The 23,934-nt window shown below is 46.2% G+C and overlaps 1 protein-coding gene across 1 annotated transcript in view; it reads left to right on the forward strand.

The window, feature by feature from the left end:
- Positions 1-23,080, forward strand: part of LOC119440282 (uncharacterized) — a 58,172-nt gene extending 35,092 nt beyond the window's left edge. Inside the window, exons 7-10 of the mRNA XM_049662850.1 lie at positions 3,485-3,757; positions 18,191-18,335; positions 19,058-19,330; positions 22,897-23,080. Of these exons, the coding sequence (XP_049518807.1) occupies positions 3,485-3,757; positions 18,191-18,335; positions 19,058-19,330; positions 22,897-23,024 (819 nt within the window). The 3' untranslated portion in view covers positions 23,025-23,080. The remainder of the gene's footprint in view (positions 1-3,484; positions 3,758-18,190; positions 18,336-19,057; positions 19,331-22,896) is intronic.
- Positions 23,081-23,934: the final 854 nt, after the last annotated feature.

Below are 23,934 nucleotides of genomic sequence, written 5' to 3' on the forward strand. Positions count from 1 at the left end.
AAGACCGGAATAATGATATCTGATTAAACGAAATGTTACATTTTGGTGCAGTGACAGTTTTGAACCATGTGGGTGTCATTCACCATCGATTGACATGAAGATGGTCGTCTACTGGTGAGAAACTACCAGGAAGATGGAGACAATGCCTTCGAGTTAACTGAAAAGGTCAGCACAACAGATTTCTTGGCCGTCTTAGCAGATAGAGCCAATTCAATGCTTGAGAATATCGAATCTATTGGCTCAGTCAGAGTGAATATGCGCATGACTGACTTCCAACGCTGGATTGACCGTTCGAGTAGGCAACCCGTAGGTAAAAGCGAAACTCAAGCTGCCGGCCATCTCATACAACATATTTTGAAACGTCAGCAACAGCAAACGCAGGGACAGCAAGAGCTTCTGACTATGTTGTCATCAAGACTCCGATCAACAAAGGAGATGGTGCAAGAACTTTATCAAGCCCGAACCTTTCGATGGGACATCGTCAAGCCCGTCAGTGTGGCTTCACATTTACGAATATGCGTGCTCGCCGAACAATTGGACCACAGACTGTGACCACATCTATAATATGCGTCATTTCCTTTTTTGAAATGCGAAGAAGTGGTTCGAGCTGTGCATACAGATCAACAAGGATGTACCATGAGTAGAATGGCGAGCTAGCTTTCTGCGAGACTTCGCTTTGAATCCCATAGAATGCTGGGAAAAAGCCATTGCATTCGAGCACCGAGTAGGATCTATTATCAACTACTTCTATGAGAAACGCTTGCTTTTGCCACGAGCCGACCCCGACCGGCGGGAATCATCAACCGTGCCACTGGTTGTTCTTGGAATGACAAAGGATTATCAGCGTCTAACCATGATAAGACGAGCTGTGACATTGGATGAACTCCTAAAGTCAATAAAAGACGTTCATGACGACGTTTTATTAGCCAATGGCCATGAGCAACATAAGTAGCCGAAGCTTTACCATTGGATCCCCGGAAGATCAGGCGTCCTATGGCTGCAGCCCTTCAACAAATTATGCTGAAAATCACTCATCCAAACAGAGGACTCGACACCCGAGACAAGTAAAGGAGCTGGTAAGCCCGGACCTTTCATTCTTTTTGGAGACACCGAAAGAAAGAGTTTACTTGACGAAGTCCGCTGCAGGCCTGCTGTACGCAAAGATGAGCGTCAACGGAAACGTCATTGTAGTATTAATTGACACTGGAGCTTCAGTTAGCATAGTTATTTCGCTACTGATTCCGCAAGATCAAGTCTTCAGCGGCAAAGTTGTCAATTTTCTTGTCAAGTTCTTGAGTACTAGACAAGTGGACATGCGTGTTGCGTGGAATTTCAAGCAATGAAAACAACTGTAGAAGCACTGCTCGTTCATCATGCCGCTTTTAATTTTATAGTGACACACCCTGACACGAAGAAATTAAAGATAAACATGTCATGGCGCAATTAGGTCGCTGTAGACATTCTGGTTGGGACATTCAAGTTGAATGTGTGTGCAGACTCTCAAACACGTCTCAAGTTGGTCAGAGTTCGAATGTACCGACACAGTTACCGGAGCTGATATGCATCGGAGTTTACCCTCCGACAGCGAAAGTAAGTGAGGCTACAAACGTTACAAGGCTTGCAGATGGTGACATTATTCGACCATCAACACCTGCCTTTGTATCTCCGATCACAGTTGTGCCCAAAGATGATAGAACCTTCAGGATGGGCACTGATTATAGGCTTGCAACCGTGAGACTGATTTATTCCTGTACCCGATGCCAAGAATCGACGATATTATTTACGAGACAGGCGGATGTACATGGTTTTCCCGCATCGACCTTTGCAAAGAGTATTGGCAAATCCCGCTACAAGAAGGCTACAAGCAATTCACGGAATTTGTTACTCCCTCAGACATTTTCGAATACAACCGCCTGCCTTTCGGTTGGAAAAATTCTGGTGCATGGTTTCAGACGATCATGACCAGCGTGCTTAGCGAATTTAACGGGATCGTCTGCAACGTGTATGTGGATGATGTGAATCCAACTTTCAAGTGCATTGACGGATGTGTGCTATAAACCCCATTTACACGTCTGTTATTCCTTCTTGGATGCTTTATCACTGGGTCTAAATCACTCAAGTATACCATAGAGATTGCCGAACATTTTACTTACGCGTCGTTCTTTCAGAAGCCTCTCGCTCGAGTAGTAATGAATTTTTTCATTATAGTGAAACAAGATAATATACATCTTATATGCAGTAAACTTGCTAGCGATTAGAAAATCTTGCAATAAATATGTATTAGAATGTGATTTCAAACCATAGCATTGGCGGCCGGGCAAAGGACTGATTTTAGCAAGCCGAATGTAACGGTATACCTAAAGGATTGTAAGAACAATCGTTTTGCTCAAATTTCTTGCCTTAATTCCAACAGGCATGAAATGCACAAAATCGCAGTTGGCTGTGTCCAAGCTTGAATGCCAGTCCCTCCTTTGTAATGTTGGAGATGTTACAGTTGCTTGTAGATTCTTCTTTACCACAGCAGAAACTGGACAACGTGGTAAACATGGAAGCTATAGGGCTAACTAAGTGTAAACTACATTTTGCAGTGAATCTTGCGGACTTCTTGCCTGATTCAGGGTCGTATTCGTATTTATAGGTCTTTTTTAGCTTTTTCCCTCTTCGTTATAAATCAAAAGTACAAACTACATTCGAAGACTCGAAATAAGCTTTTTTTTTCTTACATGCGCGTTGGTCAATGTTACCGGCAGTGCAGTCCAATTTTATCAACGGATTATGTGTCTGTCCAACTGCAGCCAAAACTTTCAAACTCCCTCTTTATCTAAATGATTTTATACCCTCTGCAAAAAGGAGACGAGCGCCGCAAAATTGTTACGTAGACCCACACTTAAAGGTTGATATTTTCATAATGCAATATAATGACAGGTACCCGTAACGGGAGTTTCTGCTGCATATCACATTGTTGGTTAAGAGTGCGAAACACATCGGTTGACCGTGCCCAAATCAGGCACACTGGCCGCTGTTGTGTTTTACTGTGGCAGCGGTAAAGTGCTAAAAACTTGGTTGGCCTTGTACGACCGTTTATTCTGCTACGCTGACGAGGACCGTCGTCGTCAGGTCGCCGCCTCATTCTGAGCTTCACCATCACCAGCGGGCGCAGAAAGCTTTCTTCACAAGCACCGCCGGCGGGATTTGAGCCCGTGTAACTGCAGCAATGGGAATTTGGGAGCTGGGCACGCTAACCATTACGCGACCGTCTCCACTCTCCACCTTCCTGCTTCTCGTTTCCATTGTAGACAGAACTGACACAGGTAAGATAAATGTAAAGATTACTTGAGCTGCGCTGGCTGACACATGATCCTAACTCGGTCAGGCTAGCGGTCAGGCTTCCGTGCAAAGAGCGAAGAATTGCAAGGGCAGCGCCACCCACTTCCCTTTCTTCCATTTTGAGAGCTTACTTCGCAATCTTATTTCTTACATTCAGGTGACCGCCATTAGTGTTCCGCCGGCACACTTACGGGCGGTTCTAGCCGAGATGAAGAGCTCGGGAAACCCGCTCAAGGGCGTCCGCCGCATCGGCATCGGAGGCGGCGTGTTTCCAGAAGCCTACAAGGAAGCGCAAAGCGCGTTTGTCGACTTTGAGTGTCTGACGAACGCATACGCTATGAGTGAGTGTATGGGGATCGTATGCTCACCTTCCATTCACGCGGTCACTGGCATAGACGTTGGATTCCCAGCTCCATCGTTGGAAATCAAGGTGGGTGCATCGTAGTAGCGCAAATTAGGCCCTTTGAGTACTCAAAAAAGGTATCACCATATAGTTGTCATTGTGACTTGTACTTGTATGTTTTTAAAATCGCTATCCTCTGTTAATTTTCTTGCGTGCAGATTGCGGCTAGCCGTAATCTGCATTGCTTATTCAGACAGGCTTGGGCTACAGAACGGTACGACGAGAGGCCGAGTGCCGGCTCTAGTTGCTTGGAGGGGGATGTGGTCGAGCGCGGAATAATAGAAGTGGTGCTGAAAGATGATGCACGGAGAGAAGATTGGCCTGACTGAGAAGCGCACTGGGCACTACGATGTCGCGATTGTTGGCACTTATTGAAAACGTCTTCACTAGGCTACCTAACAGGTAATGTGCGCTGGTGAACAACCCCAGGGGAGAAGTCCGAGTGATATTTACTCAGGAAATCACATATGCAAAGTCCCGAAGAGTGCCAAATATTCGAGGCGTTTCTCATCGCTGAGCCTTGGTGGATGATGCACGAATACTGGCGAACACTTGGTCAAGTACTGCTGGCGATCACGTGTTGTCGAGAATGAAGCGAACGAAAGTACAGCAGGAAGACGCGACATGCACACGTGGAGCGCTCGAACGGGGAATAGAGTAGATATGTCTCTGGCATGGGAGACCCTTGCGGGAACACATCTAATCATGCTTTGGTTCGGTACAGCATGCGCCATGCTGGCAATCTCGAGTGAGTGGCAATACCGCTCCACCAAGATGTTGATTTGCGAATGCAAGGCAGACGTTTGACATTGGAAATGCCGAGATGGTTCATGAGCTGGCGTAAACATTCGTGCAATTATACTGATGTTGGCTGCTCGTAATTATATTTTTACTTGATTAATCGAAAGCTTTCCTTATTTCTATTTAATTGTCGACAACCGAATACGCGCATTTCTGGATTTACGTACGCGAGCTGAAAAAAAAAACAACAACGCAGAAGTCATGAGTTGCACATAAAATTCGCTGAAGTAGGATGCCCTGCAATTTGAACGGGTCATTACCCGTTAGTGAGAATGCGTGCGTGAACTCAGTCATATCCAGTTTTACTCGAACTCCAATGAAAGTTCACCGGTGGAAGCAAGGGAGTTGCTAACGTTCTCTGGAGATTTATTATCTTTATTAACAGCCAGCTTTCACTCGTTACCGAGAATGAGAGCAGAGTACAATTGTTTAATGCCGAAATGCAGCAGATTACCGTTATAAAATACAGTGAAAAATTTAACTAACCGTCATTAGGCGGTTAAATTCCCGAGTTAATACCACGGTTAAGAGGTGAGTCTACAAGAGTTATCTGATGTTTTTGCACCATTGCCTTTGTCCTCATGTGCACGTGCCATAGCGAACTCCCGTAGCCTGGCAAGCCCTTACGAAAGGGTTCTTGCTACCAGGGGAATTAATGTCAGTTAAAGAAAGCTGTGATTTGAAAGCACATTTGAAAAATACGATGTGGTGCGAGAAGGTGCACTACAAGATTTTCTTTAATGGAAAGGCACGTGGGCTCAGGACACGATGCTATGCGCACTTAAAGATTGGTCGCTAAAGAAAGAAGAGTAACGAACGAACGTAATTAGTTACCATGTTATGTACTGAAATTACTATCCAAATGACTCTTGAAATCCGTTTCTTTCGTTACAAAATTTGAGAGAAGGGCAACATTCTCAATAATTTGGTTACTTGTAACGCATTACATACAAGTTTGATGAACAGCCATCCCTGCTGAACTGAAGAGGAACTCCTTTGTAGTCGCATTTTTTCTCCTCTTGCTTGAAGTGCAGCGCTCATCGCTGGCTTCTGTTGCGAGAGAACCACAGTTGGAACATCTTAGAGAACGTTTTTTCCCTAGAAGTTGAGCAAACGAGTATTATCAGGATATTTAGTAGGTATTATCGAAACGTAATTGGGCCATTACACGGAAGGCCAATCTGCAAGTAGTATTTATCTCGGACATTAGGCCTAAATGGGCAATTTATATGTAAACAGGGGTCGGAATGACGGTTTCGGCCGTAATGTCTTGTAATGGCGTCGCCCTAAGCCAACGGGCGAATCTGTCAATATTGGTAAGAATATAGCGGAGCCCTTTGGAAGGCGTGAATGGTCCTAGGGTATCTACCTGGACTGATGTGAAACGGGTATCGGGAAAAGCGAACTTCGCCAACTGGTTGGGAGTGTGGCGCCACTCACTGTACTGTTGGCAAGCCGGATATGAGCGGGCCCAAGTATACAAACGTCGCTGCTCATTCCTCAATAAACAAAGCGATTCATGCCGAAGCGTTGTGAAGCAGAGACGTTAGGATGTCAAAGTCCCGGCGTGGGCGTCTTCGTCAGCAGGCGATTAGCGTTTGTCGAGACCACGTACCCGAGCACATGAGTATTGGAGCCTCCCGCGTGTAGCCGTGCGTGGCTTGGCCGTGTGTCGGGAAAGGAGGATCTTGGGGGTTGAGCCGATGCCGGGTGTTCGGACGTTTAAGGCCCCCTGGCAGAGTCAACACACATCTTTGGCCTCTGCTTAACATAGAGGGCGCCTCCAGACTGATCCACTTGGAGGGAATCGGCAGCCACCTTTTCCTGTCCCCCTCTTCAATCTTCTTTCTTCTTTTGCTCTGGTCTTTTCATCTTTCCTGTCTTCTATTCACTTCTACTCCATTCCAAATTTCTGGGCGGCAAGGGTTAACCAGGTGTAGTTATCCAGCCATGGGTATTTTATATCAGGTTATTACGGCGATACATGGCTGGCATCTGCTGGCATTCCTCTAACCTTGTAACATCCCCTTGTAGGACGCGATGGCAGGTCGCTACCATCGCCGCTGAATTTTCCAAGGTTTATATGGCAAATGCTCTTCCCCCTACTTGATCGCTCCCTGAAGAGGGGACGCATCGATGAAACATTCAGTTCTTTTATGCAATTGAAAGTCTTTTCACAAGAACCACGTTGTACATGGTCCGCACGAAACTAAGACAGTCCGAATGATCTCACCATTTCTTGTACGTAGCACGTGGCGAGAGCAATACAGTTCTCCATGTCCTCGACCAGGACAGGGAAATAGGAACTGAGCGTAAAAAATAGCTTCTTTCTTCATATCGTCAGCATATTTCACTTCACCCAGCATTTTTTCTTAGTCACAAACCGCCTTTTCACATGAAAACAGTTTCTCGCTTTTATAATATTATAAAAATAATTTGGCCGGGTAATGTGCAAGACAGCTTCGCCTTCGAAACTGCAGTACCATCAGTTTTTACAGCAGATGTCTTTCAGCGCTCAACTCCAAGAGCGCTGTGGAGACAGTAGTGCTTGTATGCATTTTATATCCCTTCTTCGTAACGAAAATTTTATGTTCATAGTTCATATCGTGAGTTATTGTCAATATTTTGATGCTTATATAGTTTACGCAGTTTACTGCGACCAGTTATCAGCCCTCTTGGCAACCATATTACGTCTACCATTTGCAACTCATTTGATAATTGCATACACAATACATGTACAATGCATTACCCAATGTCATGACGCTCTTTCGCCATAGGTGCCCCTTGCGCCATTAAACACCGCCAGTGAAGTTGTTCAAAAGAAGTAGCTGCAGTGGCAGGTACGCGTAAGGACGCTGCCGGCTAGAACCCGCATCTACTTAGCAGACATTGTGCATTTCCGAGTGGAGAAAGCATATGTTTATTGGAAACAGACGAGCAATGCGACGACTAGACATCATGTGTGTTTCTCTCTTGCTTGTAAATGCTCAAACCTCAAGATAAATGTTTCACAACCAGCAGATACGGGCAAGGTTGTCAGCAGGAATGTTTTCAGCGCATTTCATGTGAGGAGTGTTGGTTGCGAATTCTCAGTATAATACCACATGACGATTCTGGCGCATAATGGGAATCGTGCGGGAGGAGGATGCGAAGGCGTGAAAGGCACGTGATCAGCTCATTTACAATGTGGCATTGCTTAGTGTGGCATCGGTTGGAAGATTATTCCCATTCTGAACCAATTCACACACAAATGGGAACGTTGTCGGTGTGGACTTCCAATAATCACCTGCTGCGTGTCCCGCGTGATGTTCGCAGCCTACGCAATTAATTGACTACGCAACTAAAGTTAATGAAAAGATGCAAGAAATCGAGAATACTTTAACGAATATGCACAAAAATGCAGAGCGATTTGACACATTGTTACAGGAAATGGGAGCTACTATCCGTTCACAGCAAAAGAAAACAACCGAGTTGGAAGACTGGAGCCGTCGAAATAATCTTCTCGTATTCGGAATACCCGAAACTTTTAGCGAAACAACTGATGATCTCAAGAAGAAGGTGCGGCAGGATGTCTTCCATGAACGCGTCGGTGTCAAAGTTAACACAGTGGAGCGCATACATAGACTTGGACAGAAGCGCGTGGGCAAGGTGCGTCCAGTGATCATTAGGTTTTATGACTACAACGAACAGATGAATTTATTTAGGAGCTGCAAGGAACTAAAGGGCAGCGACTATTCGTCATCAAATGACTATTCCCAGGCTACTTTGCAAAAGCTTAAGAGACTGTGGGATAGTGCAAAGCTAGAAATGGGACAGAGGCGCAAAAGTTCGGCTCGAACATGATAGGATTTTCATTGACAAGGAGGTATTCGTCTGGGACGACGAAAATCACTGCCGCACCAATGCGCAGCGAGCGCTCCCAACTGATAGTAAAACAACGTGACAGTGTAGGACGGAAGAACGGAGTTTTACGATAATAAACGTCAATGCACGCAGTCTCCTGAATAAAACTGCCCAACTTGAACACAGCATTATGCTTTATCAGCCAGATGTCCTCGCAGTTACAGAGACATGGTTGCGTCCTGAAATTGCTGACAGTGAGATGGTACCGCCTACGTGTAAAATGATTTGGAAGGATCGCGATTCACGTGGTGGTGGTGTCGCACTTACTTTTAAAGAAGAAATCCAATTTGTTCCGTTGAAAGAATCTCCTAACACAGAGAGCATATGGTGCAGGGTAAACCTTGGCGATACTTCCTTTGTCATTGCAGTGGTTCATAGACCTCCCAACGCCCCTCTCATATTTCTTGAGTCACTTCAGCACCATCTTTCAACTTATGTATCTGCCAAAGCAAGAGTAATCATTGCAGGTTATTTCAATTTGCCGAATGTCCTTTGGGAGTCGCTTGAGGTGGGCACAATTGATGCTAAACATCGTTAAACATGCAACAAGGATAGAAACAACTACAGAATCAATGCTGCAGACTTGGTTTTTATAAGCAGTAAAGTAACTGAATTTGACGTGTCCATTAAAGAAGGCCTCTCTGATCATAAGCTTGTCTTAGTTTCCTTAAAACAGCTCAGACCACCAAAACATGAAAAAAGGCCAACTGTTTGTGTTAGAGATTTTTTAAAAGCTGACGATGTAAGCATCCTAGACTATTTGGAAACGTCCTTAGACTCATTTGATGTGGAGGATGACGTCAGTACATTGTGGACTAAGTTTAAACACATTGTCAACTATTGCCTACAAAAGTTTGTTCCTCAAAAAAATAAAATAGTCAGAAAGCATAATCCCTGGATAACTCGTGAGATCATCCAATTAAAACGTAAGATAAAACGTAGAAAACGCAGGAGAGAAAAGGATCCCAATGAAACTTCGCACCTTTCTTTGATGCTTAAACAGAAGTTGATGGCAGCGCAAGAAGCATACTTTTCAGAAAAGCTCACACAATTCATGAAAACTTCCCCCACGGCGTTTTTGGCGTCACCTTTCACCCCCATATGAAAAAATGAGGTTCATTGAAACGGATGGTTGTTTTATTACTGACCAATCAGAAATCGCCAACAGATATAATGCTTATTTTCATTCTGTGTTCAGTCTTCCTACTTCGCCTCCGAATAGCAGTACAGGAAGGTCCGCACTGCCATCTGACATGCCAAGTGTTGTTTTGTCGGAACAAGGTATATTTTCCCTTCTACTTAATTTAGACACGAAAAAGTCGCCTGGCCCTGATTCTATTCCCAATGAGTTTCTGAGGCGATACGCAGAATGGCTAGCTAAGTATTTACTAGTCATATTTAAGGTATCTTTCGAGCCACATTGCTTACCAAATGATTGGCTACAGGCTTGAATAGTACCAGTACACAAATCTGGAAGCAAGCACATCTCTCATAATTATAGATCTATTTCTATCACTTGTACCTGTTGCAAAATACTTGAGCACGTCTTGGCAAACTGCTTATCCGAGCACCTTGAGGACACCAAAAAGCTAGATCCCAATTAACATGGTTTCAGACGGAAGTTATCTACTGTAACCCAACTTGTTGAAACACTGCACGACTTTTCTAAAGCAATGAACGACAGTTTTCAAGTGGATGCAATTTGCTTAGACATGTCTAAAGCATTTGACCGTGTTCCACATGAAGAGATTATTAATAAGCTGTTTGACCTTGGTGTAAACTGTGTTGGGGATAAAAGCATACCTCACCAATAGAATTCAGTTTGTGGAGGTAAATGGCGCCAAATCTGACGTCCTGGGGGTGCCCTCAGGTGACCCTCAGGGGTCTGTGCTAGGTCGCATATTATTTTTATGCTACATCAATGACATTGTAGTTTCTATCCCACCTCATGTTACAGTCCGGCTATTCGCGGACGATTGCTTAATTTACTCGGTTATCTCAAAGCAAGAAGACCAGTTCAAACTAAATTCTGCATTAAACACTTTTGATCAATGGTGCACAGCATACAAAATGAAAATTAAATATGCAAGAACTTGAGGTATTACAATTACAAACAAAACCCAAAATATTTTATCGTTTGATTATGAAATGAACGGGCAGTTTTTAACACGAGTCAACCATTTCAAATATTTAGGCGTCACTATATCTTCAAATCGAAACTGGCATACACATCAATAACATATGCTGAAAAGCCGAATCGAAGTTGTGGTTCATCCGAAGAAAACTGAAGCTTGCCTCCACAAAAGCAAAACTAACCGCTTATCTCGCACTGGTACGTCCAACATTGGAATATGCGAGCGTCGTATGGGATCCGCATGAGACAGACCAAGTTGATAAGATTGAAAAAATTCAGATAAGGGCGGCTAGGTTTATTCTATCTAGATATAAATTTAGAGATTCAGTGACTGACATGATCCGTGAGCTAAATTTACTTTCACTTTCAAACCGACGAAAGGTCGCCAGGATAAAGTTTCTTTATCTGTTACGCAATTATCACTTCAACCTAAACACAAGCTTCTACTTGAAGCAGCGTTCCTCGCGAGCTGTGCGAACTTCTCACAAAGATCAAATTACACCCATTACGGCCCGAATTAACTCCTTTAAGTACTCTTTCTTTCCAAGAACAATAGCTGAATGGAATGACTTGCCTCAGGACCTTTTTTTCTAAGCAGATAATCTTCTCAATTTTGAACACTGTTTGTCCCGTTACTTATCCGAATAGAAAGTCTTGTCATATTCTTGTCTTTCTTGTCATGTCTATAGCGGAGGCTCCGAGTGTGTGCATATATACAGGGTGTTTCATTTTAGCTGCACCAAATTAAAAAAAATTGCCTGTGGCAGATAGCAGAATTATAATCCTTGATCTAAACTACTCGATGAGGCGGCCATTTCTTCCACGAGAAATCAAAACGCCTAATTGAGTAATTAGCATAATTACGCTAGTTAACTTTTTAATTAATGATTTTACGGCACATTTTTCAATCTACGAATTATAGCCGCTGAGTTCGCAAGGCGTATCCGCTTGGAACCAATTCTCAGGACTGAACCAGTTTTGAGATATTAATTTTTAACGTGTCCGACGAAATGTATGGGCGTTCCAGTTAACTTTTTGAGGAAAACGCTGTTTTAAGCATTGAAGCACAAAGTTAACTGGAACGCCCATGCATTTCGTCGGACACTTTGAAAACTATTATCTCGAAACTGGTTAGGTCCTGAGAATTCGTTCCAAGTGGATACGCCTTGCGAACTCAGCGGCTACAATTCGTAGATTGAAAGATGTGCCGTAAAATCATAAATTAAATAGTTAATTAGCGTAATCATGCTAATTACTCAATTAGGCGTTTTGACTTCTCGTGGAAGCAATGGCCGCGTCATCGCGTAGTTTAGATCAAGGATTATAATTGTGCTATCTGCCACAGGCTATTTTTAAAGGTTTGGTGCAGCTAAAATGAAACACCATGTATATATATATATATATATATATATATATATATATATATATATGTATATATATATATATTGTAGTGGGGAATATGCATGTAGGCGCCGTGGGCATTGCCATCGCTTCGGCTCGAGACCCAAGCTCTAGCTACGGATGCCAACAGCTAGGACTGTGCCTACAAAGCTACTGCGATCCCTCGGACGAGTCTCAATAAATCCCCCTTTCATTTGATGGAAGTGCTGGGTAACCTCGAAAACTGGAACTCCGAAGCCGGACGCTCCCAACTGCTACGACCATGCCTGACGACACCGCCCAGGAAGATACACCTCAGCCTCCAGCGGTCATCGTTTCTGGTGTGTTGCGCCAGCGTGATCCTGCCGTCTTTAGCGGCACCGATGATCATGACGTGGAGGATTGGTTGTCATCGTACGAGATGGTAAGCCGTCACAATAAGTGGGACGACGCCAGCAAGTTGCATAACGTGTTGTTTTACCTTACCGGCGTCGCGAACCTCTGGTTCCGAAACCACGAACACGATTTCACCACATGGACTGCATTCAAGACCAGTTTTGCAGAAGTGTTCGGGCGTCCCGCTGTGCGCAAGCTTCGCGCTGAACAACGCCTACGTGGGCGCGCGCAACTTCACGGTGAAACGTTCACCAGCTATATCGAAGATGTCAATGACCTGTGTAGGCGGGTGAATTCGTCAATGGCTGAACAGGACAAGATAAAACACATTATGAAGGGCATTGATGAGGACGCCTTTCAAATGTTGTTAGCGAAGGATCCGCGTACCATAGCTGACGTCATCAACTTGTGCCAAAGTTTTGACGAGCTACGGAAACAACGCATCTTAGCTCGACGCCCACCACCCACGGAAGATTCGCTAGCAGCATTGGTAATTGGCGACAACCAGACAACTTTGCTGACTCAGATAAAAGAATTTGTGCGGGAGGAGGTTGCGCGACAGCTCTCCATTTTGCCGACCACGGAGAAGCCTTCTCACTCTTTGGCTCCAGCGATCCGGCAGATGATTCAAGAGCAAGTGACCGAAGCTCTTCCATCTTCGTCTCAGCCGGCTCCCGTGGCCGCACCTCTGACGTATGCTGAGGCGGCTGCACGGGCTCCTCGCCTACCGGTGTTCTCTCCTCCGCCTTCCGCGCCTCGCCCGCCGCTGTTCTCTCCTGCGCCTTTGCCTCGGCAGCCGGCGGCTCACTTCTTCGGTGCACAACAGCAGGATACAAATCCTTGGCGCACTGCTGATAACCGCCCCATATGCTACGCCTGCGGCACCCCGGGACATGTAGCGCGCTTCTGCCGCCGGCGTTTCCCGGCCTTCATGGGCACCACGCGAGCCCCCAACTACCGATTCCGACCATTTCGTATGCCACAACGGCCGCCACCGGAAGTCTACGTTGCTGATGACGTACCAGCTCCGGAGTACGAGCCCTTTGGTGCTCGTCGCTCGCCTTCCCCTCGCCGCCGCTCCCTCTCACCTATGCGTCGTCGGCCCAGCGCCAGTACTGAGGCGGAAAACTGATTTCCGCAGTTCCTGAGGCACGAACTGCGTCGTCGTCGGAAAATCGAAGTCCTCGCTTCTCCCCCGCTAACGTTATTGAAGTGTCAGTGGATGGCATCAAATATTTTGCGCTCGTCGATACAGGTGCCGCCATATCCGTGATTAGCGAAAAGCTTTGCCGTTTATTACGTAAAGTGACCATGACGGCTTCGGTAATATCGCTTCGAACAGCCACCGCTCAACAAGTTCAGCCCGTCGCTATGTGCACTGCCAGGGTGCTGATTCGAGACATTTTGTACTCGATTGAATTCTTTGTGCTAACCTGTTGCTCCCACGATGTGATTCTCGGCTGGGATTTTCTGTCGCGCCATCATGCCGTCATTGACTGTGCACGTGCTGAGGTTCAGTTCTCCGTTCTGTGCGATTTGCCAACTCACGACTTGCAAGTTCCTGATGTTAGCAGGATCTGTGTAGCTTTAGACACTGACCTTCCTCCACACAGTGCTGTATTTGTCCCTCTTTCATGCACATCGCTTGCCGACGCGACGGTCTTGTTCACACCCGCTTCCGTCTTCAGTCGCCGCCACCCTATATCGTTGCCTTTCGCCCTCCTCACGGTTCACCATGGTGCTGCGGAAATACTGGTTTCTAACCCAAATTCGCACGTTTTGGCTTTGCGCTGTGGCGAGACTATTGGCACCATCCAGACTGTGGACGATGACGTTATTGTGTCTTTCCCTGCTGCCGACGACCAGGCTACAACTAACGTAACAGCACTGACGCCCCATGTCCCATCTGACCGGATCTCACCAGATGTTTTTTGTCGCTCTATTGCCGATGACCTCGACCCGACACAACGTGAGCACCTACTTACCCTTTTAACTGACTTTCACGCCTCTTTTGACTTGAACCAAGCGTCATTAGGCCGCACAAGTACCGTTTCTCACCACATTGATACGGGGCGACACGCACCATTACGCCAGCGACCGTACCGCGTGTCATCCACCGAGCGTCGTGTCATTACTGAGCAAGTTTCGAACATGCTTGAACGTGGCATTATCAGACCTTCATGTAGTCCTTGGTCGTCTCCCGTGGTACTGGTTAAGAAAAAAGATGGCTCGATTCGTTTCTGTGTGGACTATCGTCGCCTTAACAAGATTACACGAAAAGATGTCTACCCTCTACCGCGTATAGATGACGCCCTGGATTGTCTACATGGTGCCGAATTCTTTTCTTCTTTGGACCTGCGATCGGGTTATTGGCAAGTCCCGATGGATGAGTCCGACTGCTCGATGACAGCTTTCATTACGCCTGACGGCCTGTATGAATTTACGGTGATGCCATTCGGCCTATGCAATGCACCTGCGACATTCGAAAGAATGATGGACAATCTTTTGCGAGACCTCTAATGGAAGACGTGTTTGTGCTACTTAGACGACGTAGTAGTTTTCTCCCCTGATTTCACCACTCAGCTAACTCGTCTACGCGAAGTTCTGACTTGCCTTGCCACCGCCGGCCTTCAACTTAACTTGAAAAAGTGCCGCTTCGCAGCCCGCCAGTTGACCATACTTGGTCACGTCGTTTCCAAAGACGGCGTCCGCCCCGACCCTGACAAGCTTCGTGCTGTCGCAGAATTTCCGCGGCCGACTACAGTGAAAGAGCTCAGAAGTTTTGTCGGTCTCTGCTCTTATTTTCGTCGCTTTGTGCGCAATTTCGCCTGCATCGTCGCACCTCTGACGAAGCTCCTGGCTGGGCCTGGTGACCTTCGTGATTGGACTCCGGCATGTGAACAAGCCTTCATCACTCTGCGTCGTCTACTTACCTCACCGCCCATTCTCCGTCACTACGACCCGAGTGCTCCGACCGAAGTTCACACGGACGCCAGCGGCGTTGCTCTTGGAGCCGTCCTTGCGCAATGCAAGCCTGGCTTCCCGGAATATGTGGTTGCCTACGCTAGTCGTGCCCTCACAAAGGCAGAAACCAATTACTCTGTAACCGAAAAAGAGTGTTTGGCTATAGTTTGGGCTTTAAGCAAATTTCGCCCTTACTTGTATGGCCATCCCTTTGACGTTGTGACAGACCACCACGCGCTGTGCTGGCTTGCGTCACTGAAAGACCCGTCGGGGCGTCTTGGACGTTGGGCTCTTCGACTCCAGGAATTTGACATTCGCGTCATCTATCACTCCGGGCGTCAACATTCTGACGCGGATGGCCTCTCCCGGTCACCCGTGCGATCCGACGACACGCAACCCGCATCCACGGACTGCCCGGTTGCTGCGCTTACTGTTTCTGACATGCCTTCTGAACAGAGAAAGGATCCGTGGATTGCGTCTCTCATTGACATTCTAACTACTTCTTCAACGGATACATGCTCTCGAGCCCTTCGCCGCCAAGCCACCCATTTTGTGCTGCGGAACGCCATCTTGTACCGCCGGAACTATCAGCCAGACGGTCGCAAATGGCTGCTCGTCATCCCTCGCCATTTGCGTTCCGACATATGCACTTATTTCCACGCCGACCCACAACAAGCACATGCTGGCGTCCTGAAAACGTACGAGCGGCTCCGCCAGCGGTACTACTGGAGAGGCATGTATTCTTATGTGCGCAAATACATTCGGTCATGTGCAGCCTGTCAGCGACGCAAGACAACTCCTCATACGACAGGCCCACTGCAACCTTTACCGTGTCCTGCACGTCCTTTTGACCGAGTCGGGATCGACCTTTATGGGCCCCTTCCATGCACTGCTCACGGCAATCGTTGGATAATTGTCGCAGTAGACCACCTAACAAGATACGCCGAAACTGCTGCTCTTGCTTCGGCTGCTGCTCGCGATGTCGCAGCGTTCCTCTTACGGCATTTCATTTTACGGCACGGCGCACCGCGACAGCTGCTCAGCGACCGAGGCCGCGTCTTCTTGTCGGACGTTATTAATGAGCTACTGGCAGCGTGCCGCACTATTCACCGCACCACTACGGCGTATCACCCACAGACTAACGGTCTAACGGAACGGTTCAACCGCACTCTTGGTGACATGCTCACAATGTACGTTGCGTCGGATCATTCCAATTGGGACGACGTCCTCCCTTTTGTGACTTACGCGTACAATACCGCCACTCAGGCTACCACAGGCTTCTCACCATTTTTTCTTCTTTATGGACGTGAACCATCCTCTACCCTTGACACCGTACTTCCGTATCACCCGGACGCCTCTGAATTCACCCCGCTTTCAGAAGTTGCTCGACATGCTGAAGAGTGCCGTCAACTGGCTCGCTCATTCACATCGGATACCCAAGGCATCCAAAAAGATCGCCGCTACCACGATCAGCCAACACAGTCCTTCGCCGTGGATTCTCACGTTTGGCTTCGGCTGCCATTCCAATCTCCAGGCCTTAGCCCAAAGCTTGCTCCAAAATATCAGGGTCCGTACCGGATCGTCGAATGTACATCGCCTGTCAACTACGTGGTCGAACCGCTGACACCGTCTTCGGACAAGCGCCGCCGCGGCCGCGAGACGGTTCACATCAGCCGCCTGAAGCCGTACCACGACCCCCTCATCGTGTCATCACCTTAGGTCGCCAGGATGGCTCACCTTTGCAGCGGGGGCAATTGTAGTGGGGAACATGCATGTAGGCGCCGTGGGCATTGCCATCGCTTCGGCGCGAGACCCGAGCTCTAGCTACGGATGCCAACAGCTAGGACTGTGCCTACAAAGCTACTTGCGATCCCTCGGACGAGTCTCAATAAATCCCCCTTTCAATATATATAATTTGGTCTGAAACCCAGCCTACTGTTGTGAGTGTATTGGCCGGTAAATCTGTTGTATTTGCGGCCTGTATCGACACAGCCGCTAGATGATTGTGTTATGATGGTTGTTGGTTTCTAGTTGATGAACTAGGTTTGTATAAAAGTTTGTACTTGTGACTTTGTACATTTGTTAAGTTGTATTATCCACATTCACCCTGTAACGGCCTTACTGCTGACAGTATTATTAAATAAATAAATAAAGTAAATAAATAACCAGGTGGTTGCCGAGGCAGGTAATGAGCGGAGTTGGATCCTTGAAATAAGTTTTGCAACCGCTAGTGTCGTTGCGCGCAGGCGTGCAATCACGCTGCTTTTCGTAGTCCGCGCGAGTAGGAAAAATAATTACGAAGCACAAAAAGCGTGATCAAAACGACTGAATGGGATCGCTTATGGTGCACTAACAGTTTTACCAAGGAAAGTACACCATGACTTGAAAACGTAAATAGCCGGGTAATTCGATAACAAACATTATCCCCTTTGCGGTAGAAAAGAGATGGCTATACGACGTAGACCTCAATGATATATCGGAGACGTTTTTTTCTTTCTGTTTTTATATGCTTGGTTGAGTATAGCTGGGAGACCCACACAGAGTACGGCCTGAGGGCTTTCGTGTTCTGTTCTACTGAAACCTCTCTCGATGGCTTGAACAAATTTATGTGCATAAATATTTTGTACAGGAAGATGACAAAAGTGTGCCTCTAAAATATTATTCATAGTACTTATTACTATTTTATTGCATGTCGGAGGGAATAGAGCTTCACCGCCTCATCTGAGCAGCAGGTTCTTGTGGGTTTGCAGGGAGACCAGCGAAGCTGGCTGACAATCATCGCTGGAGAGTTGCTTGACAAAACTGATGCTGAGCAAGAGAGCTAGCTTTGATAGTTTTTTTTCAAGATTTCTGGCGTCAAGCTATTAAATATTCCCTCGCAGGTTGTCGATATACTGACGCGAAAGAAGCTTGGACCGAACCAGGTTGGAGAGATTTGCTTTCGCACTCCAATGGTAATGAAGGAATACTACAAGAGGCCAAAACAGACCGCTGAGGTCTTCGATCAGGAAGGCTGGTGCAAGTCAGGTACAGTAATTAACTTTAGTACACTCGGGACACGAAGTATTTTTAACTAATGCGTTAGCTTAGACAAAAATGTATGTGCAACTCATATTTTTATTTATTTGTCTGTGAAGCCCGTCCAGGAAGCAATATGACGAGGCTATTTCTCAATGAGCATCATGTGCGTCTGATCAACTCTGTCCGTGTAAGAGGCATTCGTACAGTGTGGAGCGAGCTGTCAAATCGGAGCACTATTGCGACGACGAGGAAGTATATTTTTTTGCCCCTTCAATATTTTCCGAAATGAAGTGCTGCTCCACGCACACTGTTGCTCGTGTTGACAGCACGGCATAATGACAGTGGCGGTACAGCTTTTCCAATTTCATTACTGCGATGTTACTGCATGCCGGTGAAGACACGAACCTGGCGCGAAATAAACTGACGCAGTGGTGAAAGTTACTTCGCATTGTTGTCTGAAAGCATATCTTATAACAAAAGCTTGAAGGAACAAAAGCCGAGAAAGTTGAGACAGAACAAAGAACTCAAGTCTTGTTTTTGCTTTCTCATGTTTTGTTTTTTCGCGCTGGACCTAAGGTGCATCGAGAACACAAGCACTAGCTTTACTGACATTCTGTGCTAACATTGTCCGCATAATTCTGGAACAGTTCGCTGTACCATTTGCTTAATACAAGCTTTTTTATCGCCGTTTATCGCCTCTGTTCAACAACAACATTTTTTCGGTACAGGAGATGCCGGTTACTACGACGAATATGGCAGGGTGTACATTGTACAGCGGCTGAAGGAAATGATCAAGTGCATGGACACTCAGGTGGTGCCCGGTGAACTAGAGGAGCTGCTCTATGAAGAGCACTCGGAGTACATCTCCGAGGTTGTCGTAGTGGGACTGCCACATCCTGAATACGGACAGGCACCGGCTGCGGTAGTAGTGCTCAAGCAGCCAAGTACCAGCGAACATCAGGCTCATGACATTGCCCAGAAGATCAAAGCAACGATTTCAGGTTGGTGCCATACGGTACAGTGCGCTACGAAGTTTTTAAAAATTACGGTATCTCTACAACAAGTGCGTCACACGGAGTGCAGCCCTGGATGTTTCGAAAACAGTGCTAATGCACCGCATTTTGCGCACCAGCTACTTAAGGCCACTCGACTTCGCGCCGCTTATGGCGTGAAATAATCAGCGTTTCGAATCTCCTTCATTTATTTGGGTTTCATCGCATTACACAGATAAGGAATTTCGCTAATAGCAGCTATTGTTGCGTACAACACGGCAATTGCCACTCCGTATGATTTGAAAGTGTGCATTTACACATGAATGGACAGTCTTAGAATGGTTCTCGGGCAGATGACCCACACAAACCAAATTTAATAATATGCGCTAATTTAAGGAAGCAGAGCCACTGGATTTGTCTCTACAGTCGAAACCGGATATATCGAACCCACCTATAACGAATTATTGCGTATATCGAACAGCTGTAAAATATCCTTGAAAATCCCATGCTTATGGATAGGGCTGGTGCACCCGTTCACTAGCACATTCGATATATCGAACGTGGCGCCATGCCGAGGACCTCAAGGTGCACTTCTTTGTAGACGTTTACGTCTTCTGGCACCTGGAGGTGAAGAGAATGAGCAGTCAATTGATCCGTGTGGGCTGTATGTGCAGTCAGTTGAGCCCCGTCGAGCTGTTCGGCTAGCCCGCGAGCTACCTGGAATGTGAACATTCCTTCTTTCCGATTTTGGTGGCGTCATCGTGTGGGTGAGTCTCAAGCGATGGCCGCTGCAAGTGTAAAGAAAAGAATCAACTTGAACTTTGCAATCAAGCTGAAAGTGATCCAGCAATTTCTTGCAGGTAAATAAAGCGTGCTCGCTTTTTTTTCCGAGTCGCCTGCAGTAAGTTAGCGGCCCTTGGACGCACCAGTCGGTAAGCCACCGTTTGCGTCAGGGCCTATTATTTTATATATCGAATTACTATATATCGAACATTTTTGTGAAACCTTTCTGATTCGATATATCCGGGTTCGGCTGTATTCGTTTCCTTACTAACACCCTTTCCACCACAAAGACAGAAGAGAAATTTTCCTTTCTCGGCTGTACGTGATAGCAGTTTTCGTAAGTTTTACAATACTTTGCGTCCGGATAAGAGGTTTGTCGGACCGGCCTGCGGTATCGCCAGTATAAGCCATACCAAATGCATACACCGACACCCCAGAATTCACGCTTCGCTTGAGACTAGAATTCGCTTTCCACAGCAATCGCCTCCGTTTGATCAGACAACGGCCAGCCTTGCAGCGGGGCTTAGAATAAATCAGAAAATGCCTTATAAGAAGAGCAAAAGTTAGCACGCAGAAATAAGCACTTTTAAGACACAGTTGAAAATACAACAATAGCACAGTTCATATTGTATGAAGGGAGAGGAAAAAAAAACTATTACGAAGAGAAAGATTGCGATTCATGTTTTAAGTGCTGCTTGTTGAACAGAAGTTTATTCCGCCCCTCAGAGAGTCAAGGCCCGCCCGACTTAGACAATAGAACTAAATTAAGAAATTCTGGTCTTAGTTGTGCTTTTCATAGTTTTGACTTGTATCTTCTGCGTCAAAACATGAACGTGGCTATTGTTTCGCCGTGACTTCTATGTGCGGGAGGTAGCAAACGTTTGGCACTAGGAGCGAATGTCTTGCAATTATGCTCATTATTATCTTGATGCATTAGAATGCGAGATTAGCTTTTTCATGGCGGCGAAGGGGTTAACTCCTCATTCACATTAAGGCGCTTGCTGCGAACTCCTATATATAGAGAAGCCTTCTCTATCGCGCAGTAATATAACACTGAGTACTATTTTCGCGTTCTGCTCGCCGAAACAATGTTGCAACATATTCTGACTACTGTCATACTGTCAACATACTGACTTTCTCGTAAATTTTCCTCGTGTAATACCTTCACCAGGGGCATTTGAGAAATAAAAAAATAAATAAATAAATAAATAAATAAATAAATAAATAAATAAATAAATAAATAAATAAATAAATAAACTTCATCTCATAGACAACGATGGAGGTTGTTGGGAAGCTACTGACTCGAGTGTCAGTACATGTTGTGGTACCCAATTTGGGGGCACATTATCCAAAGTGTTGCTAGTCGCGGATATCGGATACATGGACAAGGCTTATTTAGCGCCTGCTTTAAATTGAGCAGTTATTGTTGGTGTAGGTGTAGATAAATTATTATCAAGGTATTAATGAATCTGACTGTGCGATGCGTTGGCGTCATCTTTCTATAGTATTTTATAGTACCTGTAGAAGCTGAAGCACAGAGTCGTTAGCCGTGTTCGGCGCCTACCGTTCCTATACTACATGACACAGCACGACCCCCTGAGTCAATCGTCTAAAGGAGGCAAATAATCGAACTTTATAGTAAATACAATGGTACATACTTGCACATTAGAGAGTACGAAAAAAAATGTCACAGTTTCGCCCTAAGGGCGAAGCAATGAATGCGATAGCAACACAGCAATATCATACGAAGTAAGGTGAGCGGCTTTGGTAGCAATATGAATTGTAGTAAACATGAGCTGATTAAGTAAGCAGGTGTGCTGCGGCGTAAGTAGACCGACATGAAGAGAGACTCGATGACCACAAGAAGGCGCGTGTGAAATGGTGGTGTTGATGAGAAGCGCTTCCCGTGGGCAGCGCGTGCGAAGGGACACACCTGTAGCGCTGCACTGCCGATCCGGGCAGCATTGCATGTGTAGCGTGCGTTGGAAAATGCGGCCCGACTATTACGAACTGAATGAACAAGCGTGGTGTGAGCGCGCACAAACAAACATGACCGTCAAAACTCTGGCAGCAAGCGGATACGCCGCAGCGGCGAAGGTACGTGCGGTCTATCGCCTCAACGGAAACTGAGCGGCGAATGCACGGCGCATAAAGGTCAGAGCCGTGTGGAGATAAGAGACGGTGCGAGCGAGCGACGAGCGCGGTTGTTGGCAGAGTAGAAGTGCGCCCCCCCCGCTCCCTCCGGCGCTGGCTTCCCGCTTCCTTGCTTGCGCGTGGCAGAGATAAGAGACGGTGCGGGCGAGCGACGAGCGCGGTTGTTGGCAGAGTAGTTGCACCGTATGTTTGTGGAGTTTTTATTTTAGCAAAAAAAAAAGTTTAAACTATGGCGAGACAGAGGGGAACGAAAGTGCTCGTGTTGTTCATTGCCTTCTTGCCCTGCCGTGTGCTTCGCGTTAGTTTAATCTTGTTAATGTTGTACTTGCTAGCTCAAACATTTACCATTCTGCAGCTATTTATATTAATGTGACTCAAGCTGTGTGCTTGACGTTATTACAGCTACGTGTAACACTGAGAAATCATCCATACACAATTTCGTAATTATGATGTTGCCATCGGCGACTGCCGAAGCAGTTACGTTTCGCCGCGCCGTACTCACAAAAACGTGGAATTGGTCGGCGCTGATGAACTTCTCGTAGAATGAATTTTAGAATTGAGCAACCACCTCTTTGCGACTAAAAAAAAAAAACACGCTGTGAAATTGTACTACAGCGTTTACCTTTCATTCTCGGCAGATAACTTGGCTGTGAACAAGCGCCTTTACGGAGGGGTGTTTTTCATGGAGACACTACCGAAGACTGGAACTGGAAAAGTCAAACGAAATCGCCTGGTCGAAGAGTGCGCCCGTAGAATGGCGCTTTGAAGTTATTGTAACGTAAGCCTAAGGGCGGCGCAATAAAATTTGACCACGTTTCTTTTGAGAAATTTAGTTTGCAATATTTATTTCATTTATTTTCGTTAAAGGTGAGCGTGTGGTTCGAGTCGTTCGCATGAAGCACAGACCGCAGCCGGTAATTGTTGCTCTCCCGGGGCTGTTTCCCTATTAGTTTACCTTTTAATTCCTGCAAGAATGTATTCGCTACCGTGAATCATGCCTGCAGCAAAATACTTTACGCTGAGGGTACAGCACATTTGCAAAATTTTTACAGCATGGCAAACGTAAATTATTTGAAAGTTGAAGTCTTTTATCCAAAAAGATAAGATGTAGAGGTTGTCGTCTTCCAACTAAACCAGAAAATATTGAAACAGCAAACACTTTAGAATCAGAACTATATCTCTAAAAAAATGTAAGCGGGATAACAGTATAGGGGTGATCATTGTTAGGCGTTGCACAATTTTTTGAAATCGTCTCTGGCAGATAGCACAATTTTAGAACTTGAGCTCAATTTTTCAAGGAGGCGGACATATTACTTGCCTCAGCAACTGAAACAAATATTCAGGTAAAAAAAATTGGCCGTCCCCCGTCCTGCGAACGTGAATGTCCAGCGAAGCTGTATCAAACACCACACATGGTCGAGCATTGTATTCACGCTATAATATATATATTGTGGGATAATCATCATCATCGAGTGTGTGCTTTTGCTGGTTCGCTCCCAAGTACTCGGGCCGAATAAACGTCGTGCCAACAGAGACGTCATAAGTGGTGGAGGAGCTCTTCGATCCTCAGTCCTCTGCCCGCTCAGTCTACCCCCTGGAGCTACGTTCAGGCCGCCGCTTGCGCCCACTGTCCGCTAGCATGTCTCAGGACGCACCACCTTCCACTTCTACCACTA

The sequence above is a fragment of the Dermacentor silvarum genome, chromosome 2 (genome assembly GCF_013339745.2).
Source record: "Dermacentor silvarum isolate Dsil-2018 chromosome 2, BIME_Dsil_1.4, whole genome shotgun sequence".
In the NCBI taxonomy this organism is placed as follows: Eukaryota; Metazoa; Arthropoda; class Arachnida; order Ixodida; family Ixodidae; genus Dermacentor; species Dermacentor silvarum.